General features: G+C 47.1%; 3 protein-coding genes across 4 annotated transcripts in view; 1 reads left to right on the top strand and 2 right to left on the bottom strand.

Moving 5' to 3' along the window:
- Positions 1 to 316: 316 nt before the first annotated feature.
- pds5b (PDS5 cohesin associated factor B) lies at positions 317 to 14,050 on the bottom strand. The gene is made up of 35 exons (XM_086130324.1): positions 13,962 to 14,050; positions 11,285 to 11,412; positions 11,009 to 11,212; positions 10,848 to 10,934; positions 10,665 to 10,762; positions 10,455 to 10,581; positions 9,897 to 9,977; positions 9,683 to 9,823; positions 9,304 to 9,419; positions 9,123 to 9,217; positions 8,390 to 8,535; positions 8,152 to 8,303; positions 7,954 to 8,067; positions 7,765 to 7,846; positions 7,640 to 7,688; positions 7,324 to 7,463; positions 7,079 to 7,194; positions 6,909 to 7,014; positions 6,592 to 6,752; positions 6,300 to 6,423; positions 6,047 to 6,205; positions 5,897 to 5,965; positions 5,450 to 5,586; positions 5,203 to 5,326; positions 4,916 to 5,120; positions 4,720 to 4,834; positions 4,408 to 4,540; positions 4,215 to 4,334; positions 3,964 to 4,026; positions 3,753 to 3,898; positions 3,594 to 3,657; positions 2,932 to 3,353; positions 2,360 to 2,440; positions 2,102 to 2,204; positions 317 to 862 (listed from the first exon to the last, which is right to left on the bottom strand). Exons 2-35 carry the CDS (start codon positions 11,390 to 11,392, stop codon positions 830 to 832), a joined length of 4,221 nt encoding a protein of 1,406 aa, XP_085986450.1. The 5' UTR covers positions 11,393 to 11,412; positions 13,962 to 14,050; the 3' UTR covers positions 317 to 829.
- Positions 14,051 to 15,270: 1,220 nt separating this feature from the next.
- zar1l (zygote arrest 1-like) lies at positions 15,271 to 17,022 on the top strand. The gene is made up of 4 exons (XM_086130457.1): positions 15,271 to 15,852; positions 16,361 to 16,453; positions 16,656 to 16,730; positions 16,879 to 17,022. The coding sequence occupies exons 1-4, from the start codon at positions 15,286 to 15,288 to the stop codon at positions 17,020 to 17,022; spliced, it is 879 nt and encodes a 292-aa protein (XP_085986583.1). The 5' UTR covers positions 15,271 to 15,285.
- Positions 17,023 to 17,409: 387 nt separating this feature from the next.
- The window catches only part of fryb (furry homolog b (Drosophila)), a 30,906-nt gene continuing 29,033 nt past the window's right edge, over positions 17,410 to 19,282 (bottom strand). For both annotated transcript variants that reach the window (XM_086130455.1, XM_086130456.1), the window contains exon 64: positions 17,410 to 19,269. In XM_086130455.1, coding sequence (XP_085986581.1) covers positions 19,011 to 19,269 — 259 coding nt within the window. In that variant the 3' untranslated portion in view covers positions 17,410 to 19,010. The remainder of the gene's footprint in view (positions 19,270 to 19,282) is intronic.

Below are 19,282 nucleotides of genomic sequence, written 5' to 3'. Positions count from 1 at the left end.
TTTGGAATGTGGGAGGAAACCGGAGCACCCGGAGAAAACCCACGCAGGCCCGGGGAGAACATGCAAACTCCACACAGGGAGGCCGGAGCTGGAATCGAACCCGGTACCTCTGCACTGTGAAGCCGACGTGCTAACCACTGGAAGGGCGAAAGCATTTGCCAAGAATGTTTTCATTAATCAATATAGGCCGCCCCTATATATATATATATATATTATATATATATGCACACGGATATAGAGCAATAGAAATTATACAATTTCTCAAAAGTGAATCAAAATGTTTTCCATACAACTGTCACAAAATGCAACGATTAAGTCATCTTTTGTACAGTTTTTTAATCCACGGTAAAAAAAGGTCTTATCAATGTACAGGCTGTAAACAAAAATTCATGTTTAAGAGGGGACAGCACAAAAACAGGTGAATAATTTCTTAGGAGGAGGAAGGGCGATGATGGGAGGAACACTTGTTTTTCCTTTTTTAATAACAATAATAATAATTATAACAATAAGGTGAGCGCCCCCCTGCAGTCAGCATCCAACATGACAAACGAACATATGAAATGCACAAAAAAAAAATATTTACAAACACGTTTTTTTTCCTTTCTTTTTCCCCCCTCTGTTAAAAGTGAACGTCTAGCTAACACGCGTGGCCAACATTAACACAGCGGCAGGAACACAGGTATTAGGAAGCGGCACGTAGGACCTAGTAGTGTGCCCATATGGGCCGGTGTAACAGTGGCGGCGAACCGTGTATGAAAAGTGGAAAAAGTTCATGTGGTTTGTCCATACTTCAGATTTCATTACTTGGCTCTCAGTCGCGCACGCCGGCTCATCTTCTTCGTCCTGCCGCCTTCTTGCGACCCTGAATGGAAAAAACAGCCCGTTAGGTCTCGAAAACGTGTCAGAAACCGTGTAAATATGGCGCTAACAAACTAGATATGTCGTAAGAGAACAGTGTGTATACATTTTTGATTTTTCAACGTTCAATTATAAATTCATTAACATGCAAAAAAAACATTCTATCACAACGTACATTTGTTAAATTAATCTAAAAGTCTAGTAAACATTAATTATATTACATAGGTCGCGCTTCTTCAGACAGGAGGCTGACATGTTTTGCCGCCATTTTTCTGCTACGGACACTCAAAGGAGACAAACTTAAGCGAATTTAGTTTCACAACATCATGACAACAGCAAGTGTAACAAATGCAATGCACTTACTTTGTAACGTGAAGGAGTACTAGAAGTCATTTGGGATGACATTTTGCTTGCACCTCAGCCGAAGAAATTGGTGGTAGGCTTGAGAAATTCTCAGAAACTCGTTGAGGCACCGTAGTGAGCGTGTTTCAAAACGCACCTATGAGTTTAGGTCGTTGCATTCTACTAGGTCACCACAGATGGCATTTTAACACACTGTCCCTTTGAAGTGTACCTTGTGCATCGATTCTCCCAAGTGTGGTACGTGGGCTCCCTCCAGTGGTGTGTGTGAAGAAATCACTGAATTGAATCTATAAACCATAATGTCAAAGTGGCCTCAACTTTTTTTTTTTTTTTTAACTAGCGCAGTTTTTTATGGAAGGTTCAGTCGTATTTAACTTTGAAGTAAAAGACATTTACAATTCATCTTTTATTCAGGTAGAGTGTGCATTGATTTTGTTTGTGGAATACATTTTGAAGCATTATTTAGCTACAGTTGTGTTTGTCCTGTAGTCATATTTTAGAGTTTCTGTAATTTCCAAAAAGTAAGAATCCAAATGTATTGGATTCTACTTTTTTTTTTTAATTGCAACTTTTTTACAAGGTTAGTTTTAAAAGATTATTTTTTGGAAGTATTTCATTGTATAATAATAATATAATAATAATACATTTTATTTATAAGCGCCTTTCAATATTGTATATTTAAGAGTCTTTAGCTAACTTTTGGTGATAATTTTTTAAAGAGTATTTTATTCCTTTAAGAAGTATTTTAGCACATCCCAGGAGTGCATAAACTCTTAGGCCTCCTGTGCAACTGTATTTTAATGCTGGTCCTTGATGAGCCAAGTGGTACTGTATCGTTCCTTTCCTAGCAGTGAGGGTGTGGAGTGGTGTTTTTGCAGACCTTAGGTGTAGACTCCTCCTCCTGCTGCTCTTCCTCATCCTCCTCGTCTTCCTCATCTTCAGAGTCGTCTTTGGTGGCCGCTGCCCTCGACCGTCCTCCGCGCCTGAAACAAAAAAAAAATTCCCATAATTATTATTATTATTTTAAAAGTGCACGTGAGCTGAGATTTAGTTTTGCCTTTTTGGCAACGGAATTATTAGATTCATTTTTTCCTCCCCAGCCCTTTAAGATATAAAGATGCCCAAATTATTGGCTTACGTTGGTTTCTTGGCGGGAGGTTGAGCCGACTTGGGCGGCCGTCCTCTCCTTTTTTGCGGCGTCGACTCGGACACATCGGAACTGTTGATAAGCGCATAAACACAGACAAACATAACAGAAATGTCTTACTATCAACGTGTCGCAAACAATCTCATACACAATCACATCACCATGTTGTGACCCAAATGAAAGGTCTACTTCATGTTTCTTGCTGAATGGACTCATTTATTTTCTTACAGAAAAGTGACATTTTCTTCAGGTTTTATTTTTTCATGGGTTTCAATGAGCCCAAAGTGACCATGAAGTTGAAAAAGTAAAATTTGATGTAAACACTTTATTATTGCTATACAGTTGTAGCTGAATTCCTTAGATTCTATTTAATTATGTCATCACTATGTTTTATTATACACAATACTGTCAAGTATTTTTTTTTCCCAATTAAATGAAAAGGTTTGCTGAGGGTCTGGAACAGATTCATGTCATTTCCAATCATTTCAATGGGGCACAATAATTTGAGACACAAATGTTTTGACCAGCGCTAAGTGCTGAAGTGTTTGTTGGCGTTGTGTCACCTTTGCGGCCGTCGGGGCGTCCTGGCCTGTCGCCCCGCTCTGGTCTTGACTTCCACGTTTTCAGCTCCCGCGTCGTCATCTTCCTCGTTGTCCTCCATCTCCTCGTCTGGCCTCTCCTCGTCTTCTTCTTCGTCCTCATCCTCCGGTGGAGGCGCTGCTGCCTTCTTTCGCCCCCTCTTCCCTTTGGCAGGAGCAGCGTCCTGATTAGCCGGTGCGGCCGCCTTGGGGGGCCGCCCCCTGCGTCCCTTTTTGGGCGGACTGTTTTGCTCGTCCTCGGGCCCGTTGTCCTCGTCCCCCCACTGGTCCTCGGACTCCTTTGCGGCGCTGACGGTCGGGGCTTTCTTGCGGCCGCGTTTGGGTTTCATGTCGCTGTCGTCGCTGGCCGTCAAGCCACGCTTGCGACCGCGAGGCTTCTCGCTCTCCTGCGAGCACACCAAAAGTTGGACAAAAACTAACAGGCATCCTTTTGTTATTTCTTTCTGCTCCCATTTTACGAGTCGTTTATCTTCTGTTACCAGACAGGTGTATTTTATGGTTGCTTTTTACACCCCCCCCCTTTTAGTTTGCAGGTTCCAGCCGGTGTTGTTGCAACTGTCGTGGTCATTTTGTTCTCTCTTAGACTGACCCCCACCCCCAAAAAAGGTGTGGTATTATGGTGCCACCTTGTCAGTGCTGTCTGCTCGCTTTCTGCTGAAGTCCTCGTTTTCGCTGTGGTCCATTTCAGTGCTGTCGTGCCCGAGAGGACAAAAAAAATATCACAAATGAGAAAGACAAATTTAATTTCCATGCAGCGAATTAAGTGCGCGAGGCCCGGCTTCTACCTGGTCTTGCCGCGCTGTGGCGAGCTGGGATTGGACGAGGAGTCGTCGTTGCTAGCCGTCTCCATGCGGGAGGCTTTGCTTTGAATCTGCTTGCCGGCCGATGACAGCGGTTTGTTGACGGCGCCCAGGACGTTGGCGGACTTGGGCTGAATGGAATGATACGTAAGAACAACAACAACAACAACAGCACAATAACAAAAGACACACCAACCTTTCCTGGTGTGAAGAACAACTTCATCTCTGCTGGAAGATAATTTTTTGTGTTGCTAAAATTCTGAAACGAGACGTGCGTTTACATAAGGAAAAAAAAAAGAATTCAATCTCCACTGTCATTGTTATGTAAATAAAACACATTTGAATTGGCCCAATTCAGCAGAAATGGTTACATTAATGCAACACATATTACTGGACTCTTGCTAATTGCTTTGTGGATGACAGATGTTTTTTTTTGGCGGAAGCAACCTTATCAGGCTTGGTGAATAAGGTGGTGGGCAGGACGGGGTCTTTGGGTGACTCCAGGCTGTAGGTGGTGCTCTTGGACATGATGATGTGCATGGCCACGTCGCACACCGTGTACAGTTTCTGCCGTGGGAAATTGAGGGGAATCTCGTCAGCTATAGACAGGAAGTGGGGCCGAAGATGCGGCAACGTCTACCTCATTGGTTTTGGAGTCGGCAGGCGACTGAGCGTCCTTCGTCTGCTTAATATTCTCCACCATCTTCCTGATGAAGGCGTGGCTGTTGTTCTCGTTCTTGGCCATAATGATCTCCAGCACAAACCACAGCGCCCTGGCCGGGAAATGCGGAGATAGAATTATCTTCGATGGACATTTTCAAGACTTCTAGGCGCACGCAGGAACTTGGAAAATGTGCGTCTCCCTTAACTCATTCAGTACCAACCAATTCTGGACCAAGTCTGAAAAGACGTTTAAAAACGTCTTTGGGAGTGAGTTAACAATTGGACTCACTCTTTGATGTCTTTGAGCTGCTCAATGTCCTGCACTTTGACGTAGTCCGGGTCATGAGCCAGCAGGTGGATGGCGTACGGCACCACGTACTCCGGCAGCAGCGAGAACAGTTTGTCTGTTTCATCACAAAGCATCCAAACGTTCACATTCAATCCGATGAATAAATACGAATCAACCGGTCGCGCCCGGTGGTTACCGCTGATGGCGGCATGCTGCTTGAGGTACTCGCGCCGTATGTTGACATTCTTGCCCAGGCACTGGCGCGCGTGTGCCCGCCGCTCCTTGACGGGGTCCTTGGCACACAGGGCGAAGACGGCCATGTACTCCAGAGGCAGGCGCAGGCGGCACAGGCCCTGGTGCAGCTTTTGCGAGAAACCCTGACGCACTTGGTAGCACTCGTCCTAAAAGGCGCAAAAAGACTGTCGATAAGGCTAACGGGAAAGAGGAAAGGGACGCCGATTTTGTAAAAACGAGTCGACGTACGTTAATGACGAGCGCACACAGCTGGTACTGCTCCAGCGTGATGATCTCGTGGTAACATGGCTCCTGAGCTAACTTCAGCAGGGCACAGGCGGCGGCCAGGCGGAGCCTCGACATGTCGGGTTTGCTGAGAATGATGCCGACGACACGCATAAAGGAGGATGCAGGGGCAAGGGGCGGTGGATCCGTTTGAATCCAACTCAATGCAGATGTCAGCCTAAAACGTCAAACGCCAACAAGGCGCATGTACCCCATCTTTCCTTGCTCGGTGAGATCTCCGTCGCTGTGCAAGATGGCCGTCAACATCCGCAACGTGGAGTTGCCCGACTTGCTCTGGTTGTTCTTCACGCCCAGCAGCCAGCGGACCATCAGCTTGATGCCCTGGATCTGAAACAGAACACAATTCACATCATCAATAGAGTCATGACGAAAATAACTTTGAAAGCAGGCGTATTAACCGAAAAGTGACTTTTTATTGTTTGTGTATCTGGAGTCATTTCTGACTTCCCCCACTCTAGGTTCCACTTCCAATACCCTAACCCCGCCCCTTGTGGTAATTATGACTAGAGCCACACCCACTATTGGACCAGCACTATATGGGGCGGGTGAAAGCTAATTTCAGCAAGACAAGAAATGTGATGTTCTTTGTTTTTATTTTGTATTTTCATAGCGTCCACGTTTAGGGACTTGCGCTGACCTTGGCCATGGTCTCGGGAGAAACTTCATCATCAGGTACCCAAAGTTTGGTGGTCTTCTTACCCGGAATCTGCACAGAAAACCATGAAAATACTTCAGGTCCATTTCATGATGCTTTTTCATACCTCCCAAAAGGCGCCTTGACTCCTACCCTGTCGTTCATGAGCAAATCCTTTACGATGAAGTTAGCCACCAGTGACTTCAAGGGAGCGGCAAACTGCTCCGGGGCCAGCTGGGCCAGGTGACCGAGTGTGGTCAAAGGGGTGATGAGCTGCTCCAGGTTGGCCGGGTCCAGACCCTTGTGCAGCGGCTATGTACAACAGGCACACACAAACGGTACGTAAAGTCCCGTCCGTCCCCCCTGCCCCCCGTGTGTAACGACCCTAACCAGAACATGTACTGACCTCAAAGATCTGTGCAAAATGTGTGTCTCTGTTGGTGAACATGGCATTGATGCAGAGGATGGCGTACTTGGCCTGGCGAGGCGGGCCCCGCCTGGCTTTGGACTGCAGGACTGGCAACAAGACACTAGAGAAGGCGGCAAGAAACAGAGGAGACAACGATGAGTGAAGGATAACTAAGAATGGGAGCCATTTTAATGGATGAAGAACATTTCCGATGAGAAAAATCCCATTAAAAAAAACTAAACAAAAATAAAACATACATCAGACGCATCAAAACAAGCGTGGCACATACGACTTGATGTGCGGGTAGCTCTCTTCCATCTTGCTTCCCGTGTTCTTGAAGATCTGCAGCGCCGCCTCGGCCACCTTCTCGTCATCCATCTTCAGGCAGCCCAGCAGCGATTCAAAAGTCTCGGCCGAGTGGAAGGACACCGGGTGAGTGAAGGACAACACCTGGGAGCCACCAGAAGGCCATCTCAAATCAGGCTAACGAGGTACATGACAATGGCGTGCTGGGCGTGGCATCTGAAAATGAAAGCCACCCCCGCCAAGCCGCGATATCGTCTGCCATGCTCAGACTCCTAAAACGAGGAAGAACCGCTTTAATACCTTGAGCAGTTCCAGGCCGGCTCTGATGGCGCCGTCTGTGGGAACGCCCTCCTCGTCGTCGTCGGCCGTCCCTTCAATGGATTTGTTGACCTGTTTAATCAGAGCGCTGACGAGAGCACAGAATTAGCCGTTGCGCTAAATTGAGCAAAAAACGTCACTCGGCGGGGTACCTGATGGACTCTGTGTCGATGTGGACGGGAGCGATTCTCTCCAAAAGGAACTTGACCATCTCCAGGAAAGGATTGCTGGGCTGCTTGGGACTGCCCAGCTTCTTTGTGATGTCTCTCTGCATTGAAGAAGGGAAAGGAAAGGAAACAAAACAAAACTGCTTGTAGTATTATGTAAACACTTCAGAGGAGAAAATGTTACAATGTTAGAAAGAGGGACTTCCGAGATAAAGTGAAGAAGTACTCACCACGCACACCTCGGCCTGCTTGCAGGAGCACGAGGGGCTGACCAGCGTCTCCAGCTGGTCTCGGATCCGTTCGTCATCCTCCAGGACCTGAGCCAGCTTCTTGACAAAGTCCTGAGCCTTGCCTGGGTCTGGAAGGTTTTCTGAGAGAGAGAGAGAGACACACACACACACACACACACACACACACACACACACACACACACACACACACACACACACGTTAGAGGCGACATATTATGGAAATTTGTCTTTTGAATTGTTTGGAGCTGTCTAAAACGTTTCCTGGCACAGTGAGGAGGACAAAGCGGTTCCTTACTGGTGATGACCATGACTTTCGCGAAAACAGCCTTGCTGGATGATTCCGACTGTTAACGAGAAAAATAAACACGCTGGAAACATGTTTGACTCAAGCGCCAAATTGCAGGCTTTTGGACAAGCTACCTTGGGTTTCTTAACCAGGTCCAGCAGGTCTTTGACGTTGTGCCTCAACAGATTCTGACACTTCCACATCTCATTCAGGGCTCTGCGAGGAGAGAATCAAGGCAGGGTTCATACACCCTAAAACAAAGGAATTTCCCAGAGGGCGTTCGGGTAGCTTTCCTGACTTGAGGACTACTGAGCATGACTCACTTGACAGCGTTGGTGTCCAAGGTAGCGTAGAGGTAGTAGAGGCACTTCATCCTCTCTGCCGTCTCCAGGTTATGAGGAACCATGTACTGGGCAAAGACGCGCTCCACGAGTAACCTGTACAACACGGCGGCACAGCCAAGAAAGTGAAAGGTCGCTCTGATGCCCGCGATTGATTGACGTCCGCTCGCAAACGCACACCTGTCGTCAATACTGTTCTGGTAGTAGATGTGCAGCAGCTTGTCTTTGATCCACGAGATCTGCTTGGACGCCTCCCGCCCGCCCTCGCCCTGCAGCGAGTACTTCCTGTAGATGGATGCCAGGCCCATCATGGCCTCCTTACGTACGCGCCACTGAGAGGGGGCGAGCGGCAAATGCAATTGGGACGTGCAAGATCTGTTGAAACGGCGCAGTCGGTACTCGGCTAGCGATGCCTTACCCTCTTGTCCAAGGTGCGCTCTTTGACAAAGTTGAGCAAGGCGTCGTTGACCAGAGAAAGGTCCTTCTTGGCTGCGGTGACGATGGAGACAATGACGTCGTGGCGAATGGCCTCCTCCGGGTCGTGCGAACGCACTCTTAAAAATTCTGGCAACAATGAAACCACAGGGAGAAAAACGTGAGCCAAAGCCCCCAATTTTGGCAAGCTAATGAATCGTGGCTAAAGTGTAGGAATTTGAAGGAATCCAAACTCCTGGCAGCGCCAACAAAGACGTTATTTCAAAGTGACAGTGCAGAAAAATAAAATAAAATAAAATGCACAAACACATGATTCAGTTGCTGATTTGGTCCATAAAACATCAGAAAATAGGGAGAAATGTTGTGATCGTCGCTTTCCAAATGAAACGCTGATTCCATAGAGGCCTACAGAAATCTGAGAATATTCATTGTGGATTCTCGCCTTCCAAGGATTTGGTCAATTTTTAATTTTACAAAACGAGAAATCAATTCTCAAAATATTTCTCGATTAACTTGATAATTGAATGATCGTTGCATCTCGGGAATCTGTCCCAAAGAGCCACAAATGGAAGCAGGCAGCCAAGTAAGAGCCATTTTGCTTCTAGCTGGAGCACGGTGTCAAAATGCGAGAACTTCACATTTATTTTTTTTCCTGCTTGTATGTCTGACGTACGGTAGTTACATTCCGCATGGAGCGGAGACTGGACGTCAGGTACCTGTGAGGTCTTTGGCGAGGTCGGGGTGGTTCATGAGGCAATGACTGGCAAACTTGACGCACTCCAGTCTGATGGGCACGTGGATGTCGTTGAACCTTCCCCAAGAGGGCGACACGGTGTTCATGTCAGACCACATCATATTCATCAGGACAGAAATATAGAATTGGCTTGCGGGATCTACCTGCCCAAGTAGCACTGCCACAGCGGTTTATTCTGCGCCGCCAACTCAGAGTCCTTGGCGCCAAACATCTTGGCCAGCAGCTTGACCACCTGCAGCCTCTCGTCATTGTCGTTACTCTGCACAAAAAGACGGAGAAGTCCTTCGTTGTGATGGAAACTAGAGGGAAGCGAAGTGCAATTCGCAAAGGGGGGGGGGGGGGGGTGTTATCGCAGCTCTAATTTTGAGGAGACTAAGACGATTAACGAGATTTCTCCATCTGCCAGATGCCGCCGAGACTCTGCTGGAGACTTGCTGACTGGTAGCTTGCTCGCTAACAGCAATCCCGAAACGCTGCGAACAAGTCAAATGAGCGTATAAAGCCATTTTTGTTTTCTTGTACCTTCAGCTTGAACTCGAGCTGCGGCAGCACCGACAGCAGCAGGTGGCTGTCGATGTTGTAGAGCTCCAGGATCAAGTCGAACACGTGCTCCGACAGGTCGCTCACCGACGTCTTGCCCAGCATCAGCACCTGGTTGAAGAACTGAACCACGCGCAAGAGTTGGCGACGGATCGACATCAGGAAAAAAAACAATCTGAATTTGAATTGGTCTCACGTTGGTGATGTAAGGCTCAATGGCCTGAGCCGTCCTCTTCAGCAGCGCTTTGGCCAGGTCGTATGCTTGCTTGTTCAAATTCTGTGCGCAAATGAACAGTAAAATTGAACATCCCGTTTCGGTAGCTTCCCCATCAAATGTAAGACCTCTAGAAGGCCAATTGATTGAACGTAAGACCTTTGCAAAACCGGTTCAATGTAATTTAAGACATTTTAAAACTAATTTGATCAAATGTAAGACCAGGCCTATTTGATCGAATTTAAGACCTTAAGACTGTTTTGCTCCAATTCAAGATCTCTTTCAGGCAACTTTGATCCAATTTAAAACCCTCTTTCCAGACATGGTTGATCAAATTTGAGATCATTCTGGCCACTTTACTCACATTTGAGACCTTTTAAAGGCCTGTTTGATGAAATTTAAGTCCTCGCTTTTACCATTGTGAAAGTGAAATCATAGTATTGAATGAATTATAAGGGGGCTCTTTGAATGAGAGCGTATGAAAAAAAAAAAAAGTCCCATGGGACACCAGTTTGCTAGAAACGCTACACACACACACACCTTGTGGGCTGGCACCAGGTTGACGAGAACCGTGTCCAGCAGCTCCTGGGACACGGTGTCACCCTCGCAGATGATGGAGCTCATCAGGTCCACCATGTGCATGTGTACCTTCTGGTTGTGGCCGTTGCTATGGAAACAAGGGGGAAGGGGGGTTTATTTATGAAAAGATGCCTGGATGAGAGGGTGGTGGGAATGGGTCTGAGGACTTACTTGATGACCTGGAAGAGCGTGCGGTACAGCTGAGTGAAGATCTCGTTGCTGTCCTCCAGCTCGAAGCAGATGTTGTACGACTTGACCCAGGCGATGTTCTGCGCAGAAAATTGCATTCTAGCAAGGCGGCGCTCATTTTGTCTCCTACAATTGAGAGGTGATGCCAACAAGCTAAACACGTACCTCCAGCAGGTAGAAGTATCTGTTGAACTGGGCGCTCTTTGTGTCCTCCAGACCTTTTAGCTGCCTGGTGATGAACATGAAAATGTCCTGCGGGGAGCGCAACGAGTAAAAATGAAGAGGAGGTAGCAGAACGATAGCGTGCGAAGAGGATGCTCTGGTACCTTAAGCTTGTCAGGGGAGGTGTAGGGCGCCTCTGGGGCGTAGATGCGGAAAATGTCAGCCAGGCAGCACGCCACCAGCAGACGTACATCCTTGTCGGGGTGCTTGAGGAAGAAGTCGGAAGCCAGGTGCAGGGCCAGGTTCAGGTAGAGCTCCTTCTCCTCCTCGGAGTCCTGGTCCATGTCCATGAAGGTCTTTACCACCATCTGGAGGGAGATGACGATCTGAGTCGTAATGGAGTCAAATGAGCGGAAAGAGAAAAAGGCAACAGGGCTCACCTTGAGGCGGCGGACCATCTCCTCTTTGGAGATCTTGTCGGAGATCTCCTTCACCCCCGGGGGGTAGGTGACCTTCCCGTCAGTGGCTCGAGCTTTAGAGTGAGCCATCCTCTGGAGCTCTTCACTGCCTGAACACAAACGCACAACAACAGAGGCAGAGGCAGTTATTTAAAAAAAAAAAAAAAAAAGGAAGGGGTGCACGAACGCCCGACTGAAGACATGGATTCCGTAAACAAACACAGTACAACTAGCGGCTAGTGGACTGTTTTCGGCAGTAACGTTAAAAGTTGTCTAAAGTGGCATCAAGCCAACATAAATATCAAATACCCAACTGGATCACATCTGGATGAAACGTGGATGGATGGATGAACTGTCACATGTCGCAATTACACCATTGGCCAATATGCAACCGGGATCAACTTGCTTTATTTTTACAATTTCGGATCCGGCATACACATTTACTTTGCACGGCCCGTTTACACCAAGTAACTAAAACATAATTTGGATTAAACTTTCTCTCAACACCTTTTGAGCCAGGCAAAACATTTTTTTGAACATGGACGATACATTTCACATTAACATTGACAACTAACACGCAATGTGGATCAACAACTTCTCCACGTTTATATCAGATTAGATTTGAATTGTATTTGGAATGACATCAATATTCTTGCATTGCCAGGCCACTATTGTAACTCCACTAACTCGTATTTACAGCCCTCTCACATTTATAGCACTGTTGTCAGACTGGCTGGTCATAAAACAGAACACTAAAGGGACTGAATTTATGGGACAAACCAAAATATTAAAATGACACTCTTGATAGAAACGCTTCATTTCAAAACAAACTCACTGGATATATGGACTAAAGTATTGGAACACAGCAAGAAAACACAAACCAATAACAGAAAAAACAGCAAAGAGTGACAAGAACAAATATTCATGAAGACAGCACAAGTTTTAATAAGGGATGCTGATTCAAGTTGACAGCCCACTATCAGCCAAACATTTACGAAATAAAACACTACTGGCCCAGCACCACCTTCATGCAGCAACCAGGCGAGTCCAGTTTGGAAGAAGCCGCATAAGAATATATTCCATAGCGTTATCACCAGCGACAACAGCATTTCATCACCAAGCAGGGCGGCTTCATGTGGGCCTGACGGGGCCTTGCATGGCAGCAGGCGGCCAGTCATGTATGAATGTCTGTGTCAAGAAGTGAATCTAAAGCTTTGTAAAGCACTTTGGTCACTTCATGTGGGCCTGACGGGGCCTTGCATGGCAGCAGGCGGCCAGTCATGTATGAATGTCTGTGTCAAGAAGTGAATCTAAAGCTTTGTAAAGCACTTTGGTCACTTTACGGTGTAGCTAAAGCTGTGTAAGTGTATTCCACTTAACAAACCACCAAAATACACTTGACAATTATGTAGCTAGTTAGATACAAAGAATATGAATGAATGAAAACTACTAAAGCTTCAGCAAGCGTTTGTAAAAAGTGGCCACAACAATATGTGTATTTTGAAATCATTGTCTTTGTCATGAATTTAGGATGGGATGCAATACAGGACCTTATATGACTGGTCATCTCATTATTTCTAGAATAATATTTATTTGTTTCTATGCCGCTCAGTCAAACTACGTCTTGACGCTCTGGCCGTGGCAGTCTGTCGTTCAGCCTCTTCTGTTATTCTACGTCTCACTTTGCACGAATTACAGCAGCATCATTAGACTAAAACTGATTTACATGCAACCTCAAACATTTATTTTTTTTTCTGATGTAGATTAAACTGACAGTTGTTTTGTAATTCCTCCTCCATGGTGCCGGTTTTAATTGGGCGAATTCAAGGAGCGTCTTTACACTATAATTGTACTTTCATGCATTTTAAACATCTTAACCTGTTTTGTTCCGATGTAGATTAAATTGACATGAGTTTAGCAAATCCTCCTGAATTGTGTTGGTTTTATTTGCCCTCGCTGATTGGTTTTAGAGTATTCATACACGTGTAAAAATATGTTGCTGTGACAAGTCGATGTTTTAAGAATAAAGTCGCAATCTTTCTAAAAATAAACATCGCCCAATTCTGTACCATAATGGCAGAGGTAGAAAACATTAGCCTCCGTTGAGTCAATTTCACCCGCGGTGAAGTTTATAATTCGAGAGATTCAATATCATATACATGTTAAGTAAATAAATAACCATCGTCATTTTTACGCGAGGATTCGAGTAGCCTTGGGGAGCTAATCCAGCTAGCTTGCCGTCGCTAGCCGAGGAGCTAACGCGGCTAGCGGCGCCAAGCTCCGTGATGACAGAGAGGGCGGACGGACGGCCACTAACAAAAACACCGCCGCGGGTAGCCGCTACCTCCTCGCCAAAACACCACAAGACGGCCGCCGTTTCACCACCCGGGAGACTCGGTGGTACTCGCACACGACCGTCTAACATTTATTCAAGCTGAGGACCACCACGCTCAGACGAGCCACAGGCGCGAAGGTTCGGACACGGCAGCCAAGCCACTCGGGCTGCGCTCCGGCTCACAACCACGGAAAGTGGGGCGTCTCAGCCGAGGTCTCGCCCACCTACCCTGGGTTTTTCTCCTACCTGGCGTCCGGCCACGGTGCCTCCACTGCACTTATTTATTGGAGTGAAATGCGGGCGTTAATGGTGGCGTTTCGCTACCTGTTTGTGTGGAATTGTGCGCGGTCGCCGTCCTCCTCTGCAGCGCTCTTCCCCCCTCCTGGCTCCAAAATGGCGCCAATATGAGAACGTTCACCGCACCGCATCGCCGGCTGGGCGAGCAGCGCCCCCCGCAGGCGCTCCGGCGATGTTCGCTATTAGAGCCGTGCGCGATGGCAGGGGCGTTTCTGCACCATGGAGGGTTCCCCAAATGCGTGACAATCACCTCGATCCATTCATTATCCGAACCGCAATTAAAAGAAAGTAAAAACAAGACGATTGATATATTTCAATGAACAAATGACATACAGTATATTAAATGAACAACAAATAACCAACATTGAAAGCAAACTTGTAATACACTGCAAAACCCTAGTGGCTGTCAGAATTGCATTAGAATTTTGAGGATTGGAGTGAATGGGTTTCAAAGTTCCTGTTAAGTTTGAATGATTAATGTATACTGTATGTGTATAATGAAACTTCAAAATCCATGTAGTAGTACATATTTTGTCCCGCCACACTAACCACTGCGAATAGTAGTTCATTAGGTTTGATTGCGTACTATTAAGATACAATTGTATTTACAGGAGGAATATTGCTTCATTTCCATACTGTTCCGCCAATTTCCGATGGCACCTGAACGCGACACCCAACGTAATTTCAAATGGATGATTCGTTCTCAACTCGGGCCCAATTTGACATCAAATTGCAGTACTGTACCTCTCTCAACTGCACGTAGACAATCGTTCAGGTACATTCATGAATACTGTAGTACATGCAGTGCCTGAATTTTGAATAGCTGTCTTTGTTTCCGGCCAAACGCGGTAACCTGGTAGAGGGCGCTCCAACACAACATTTTGAGGAGTCCATGCTCTGCACTGCAGAGAACACGAAGATATATGACAGAAATATAATTAATAGAATTTTAAATATAACTTAAAAATATTTATATGATGTATTTCCTGTCAGGGATGGTAAATAACAACAAAACACAAACAGTTTATAGCTTTTACATTTTAAATACAACTGAACGGTATTTAACAATATGGTATTGTATAACTGGACTGTAGCCTACTGGATAAAAATAAGACACATAATCTAACATGCACAGTTTGTGCATTTAAATAAGTGAATCTCAACATGGGACTCACTCACTTGCATTAGACTCTCACGGGTTTATAAAAACGAATTGTCATCCATTCAACCGAAAAGAACTTTAGAACCCTGGCCCTGTTGCCAATCAGCTAATTGGCGTCCTCTCCGCCCAATCACGTGGTATAAACCCGAGCGGGCGCGCGTGGCCCCGGTTTCACTCTCTGGCTCCAGGATGGAGGGCTTCCCGTCCACCTTCCCTCCGCCCTACAGCGTGGTGTGCACCCCCGCTGTCAGCCCGGCTCCGGGGGGCGTTTGCTGGGCCAAGCGGGAGGCGCGCTTCGTAACGCCGCACGGCCTCAACTACCTAGAGCTGTGCAAGGCCATCCTTGCTCAGGCGGGGCCGCCCCCCGGCGCCCGAACCCGGGAGTGCGGCGTGCAAGTGAACGCCAAAGTGGACAAAACGGTGCAATGCTCCTTGGGGCCCAAGACGCTGCTCGGCCAGGGGGTGGCCGAGCACCTGCAGCCCGCGGGGGAGGGGGAAAAAGAGGAGGACGTAGAGGACGGAGAGGACGGCGGCTGCGGTAAGGCACCCCGCACGCCTCCGGTGAGCCAGCTGCGCTTCTTCACCCGGCCCGTGTCTATCTACTCGCCCGTGTTCGAGCGCGGCTTTTCGGTCAAGCAAGACGAGGGAGAGCCGGAACTCCGTGACGAGGAAGAAGAGGGGGAGGAGAGGGGAAAACATCCGGATGAAGTCATCAAGGGACTCGTACATCGTCCCGGCAGGGGATCCAATTTACAGGTGGGCTTCATCAACCTTCTCCAAAAATTCAATTTAATATCAGTGTGCCAGTGTAACCCACGAACATGTCGTTATTCAAGACATTCTATCTATCTAAAATAAAGAAACAAAAATAACAAAGAACCAAAACAAGTGTCATACCGTTTGGGTCAATTTGAATGGAATAAACACTCTTCAAACTGCTGGGTTAAAATAATCCAATTTGGTTTGAAAAAATTGAACTAACTTGCCATTTGTTGACTCAGCGGTTTTAAGGATGCATGCAAGTATATATTTTGAAGACCACATACATATTTCTTACAGGACAATTTGACCTGTAATAGAACCCGAGTGTTAAAGAAATATATATGAGTAAAAAATACATTCGAATTCACATGACATACTCAACCCCAATTTGTAGGATTATCATTTTTGTGACAGTTAAATATTCCGCGGGTCACATTGACCCATTGACATTTTAGAAGTTTGTACGGGACTTGATGTGAATGTGTGTCTCTGTATTGTGTAGTTCCTGGAGCAGAGGTATGGCTTCTTCCACTGCAAAAAGTGTAACATCCGGTGGGAGAGTGCTTACGTGTGGTGCATCTCGGGAACCAACAAGGTTAATTCACCTACAGTGACCATTTAAAGTTTACACACCCCTGTTCAAATGCAAGGTTCTTGTGATATACAGTTAAAATAAAATAAAAAAGATCAAGAATAAATCACCCTTGAAACTACTGGCAACCCATACTGGGTTCGAATTTGAATGCGATTGGTTAATTCTACCGTTGATGTATTTATATTGTGACATGTACCCACAGGTATACTACAAGCAGCTCTGCCGGAAGTGTCAGGTGGGCTTCAACCCCTACAGAGTGGAGTCCATCATATGCAAGGTAGGAAGAGCTGCATTTCACTCACTTGCATACTCGCTCCTCCAATTAAATCTCAAAAATCAACTCTGTCTTTCGTTTGACATTTTTTGATTGACAATTGAAAGCGGATAGAAGAAATACCACATGTCTCCTCCATATTGTGTTTCAGGGCTGCTCCGAGACATGCTGCAGCTGCGAGAAGAAGCAGAGGCACATCAACATGACCAGGCCTCACCGCCAGGATCTGTGCTGCCGATGCCGGGGCATGAAGCTCTCCTGCGACGCCACCTACAGCTTCAAATACATTGTCTGATGCTGTGACCGCGATGTCATTGGCACTCCATGCCTCCCTCCCCATGTCATTTTTCTAAGGAATAAACTGTAAGTGCATCACAAGTGTGGACTAAGAATCCTTCCCCACAATTTAAACTTCTGTCTTACTTACTGGGTCAATTTGACCCGTGGCATGTTTTGACTACCCTGCAGAAACTAGTTAATTACATGGCTGACCAACTCGATATCATTGGTTGGTTTCATTAAAGCCACTAACGCAAATACTGTGATAGGTCAATTTGACCCACGACCCAACAGAAATGTTAACGTACCATCCGAAGATGTATTGTTCCTGGGTCAATTTGACCCAGGGCTTGTTAAATTAGCTGAGGCCTGCGACCCGAATGAGGCCAAGCGTTGTTGAAAATGGAAGGTTTGTTTCAACTTTTACTTTAAACACCAAATTGGACAGAACTGAAAAGGACGTCACACAAAGGCTGTAAAAGTATTTACAAGGTGGACAAAAACAACTACAGTTTCAATCTAAAAAGCTTTTTTTCTTTTTTTTTTCTTTTAAAAATGTGCAATTTCTCGTTCATCGGCATGCACGCACCTTCACTCTCTCTCACACACACACCAAGAAAACATACCCAAGTGAGCTTGAAGCTCCTTCAGTAGCGCAGACAAATGTACCATCTTTCAGATTTATCAATAATAAATATTTGAGACACTCCCTATAGTACGCATGCAGGTCACATGACTGATGAGGGGTGGGGAGTGATTAGTAGTCGCATACTTTTTGTCAGTGCTGAATGTCAGCACGCACACACACTTACTTACCTACTCTCTCATACACTCACACACTTACTTTCTTATATATACAGAAACACACAAATTGCTACGGTTTTAACATCCAGGCGAAATGTGGAAGTGTCACTGAGGGGGTGTGACAGTGCCAAGGTGCTACGGAGTCACAAAGGCGGCGGTGACGCGGAAAGACAGCCGACGTGCCCTTGATGTTTCGGTCATCTCGGTTCAAGTTATTCCAGCATTTGGCGTCTCTTACAGTAAGTAACACTTCCTCCTGTAGGTCCGTTTAGTGCAATAGGGACAATCCGGGACGGGGCATTGCAGGAAGTGTCTGTCTTCCTCACACAAATCAGTCGTCGTCATCTTGGCATCCCAGTTAGCGCTCGTGTCAGGTCTGAGTGGAGGGGGTGCCCTACCATGCCCAGGTAGGGAGACAAGGGTGCCGGTGAGTTGAGGTCGGGGATGGACGAAGAGACGGGGACATGGGTAATGAGGGCGTGACCGGGTGGGAGTTATTTGTGCATTTATTTGATTTCCTTGAGATCCAGTTTAAGGTCCATGTACTCATACACTATTTGTCCCCACTCCTAAGAAAATTCAGTGCACTCTTAGAATCACTTTGTCTTACGAGTAACGTTTTTTCCCCCCTTTGTTAGTGCCACTTTTGGCTGACTAGTACAACATTAAGCTGTTGGGAAGTTCAGGTCTGGACGTCGGGAGGCTCGGCGTTCAGGCAGCCCCCAGCTTTCAGGAGGGGGAGGGTGGTATGCCCCACTTTGCCCAGGTAGCGAGACAAGGGTGCGCCAGAGGTCACGAGGGGGCAACAACAAGCCCATGATGCTGCCTCACCCGAACCCTCAGGGAAGGGTGAAGTGAGAGGCCGAGAGGCTGGGATGGGAGGGCGAGTGATGACATGGTGTGGATATGGAGGAGGCGGCCGAGGGAGGTGCTGGCGCTGAGGGGCATCGGGTGGCACGTTGGAGTAAGTCAGCAGATATGGTTGCGCGGCTACAGTTGGCAGGGCGCCTCGTTTGTTGCCGTGGGTACCAGGTGGTGGATGTTCTCCGAAGGCATCCAAATGCCGCCTCGGTCCCGAAAAATGAACAAGGGGAGGAAAGTCAAGAATCGGTTGGGGAAGGTGGTTGGAACCGTCGTTCGGAGGCATATGGGAGGCGGCTTCTCGGTACGCCGCCCCGGGGTCCTCCCGGGGTGCTACTGTCAGAGGCTGGTCCCGGAGGCGCTGGAGTCGGGGAGGTAGGTGGTGACCACGCGGTAGCCCTGAGCGCGGCGGATCATGTCGCGAATCTCGCCGTTGAGCTCCAGCAGTTTGGAGCAGATCAGGCCCAGGTCCTGACGGGAGCCGACCAGGGCGATGGTGCCCGTCTGGCCCAAAGTTTGGTGCCGGAAGTACACGTTGAGAAGAGTCTGGACCTCCTTCTCTGAGCCGCCGCCAAACACGCCGTGAGGCCATCGACGCCTGGAATTAATTC

Source organism: Hippocampus guttulatus, chromosome 15 (genome assembly GCF_054856545.1).
Source record: "Hippocampus guttulatus isolate MCC_2025c chromosome 15, RoL_Hgut_1.0, whole genome shotgun sequence".
NCBI classification, from domain to species: Eukaryota; Metazoa; Chordata; class Actinopteri; order Syngnathiformes; family Syngnathidae; genus Hippocampus; species Hippocampus guttulatus.
Note: the sequence above shows the minus strand (reverse complement) of the source record. Positions and strands in the feature narration are given on the sequence as shown.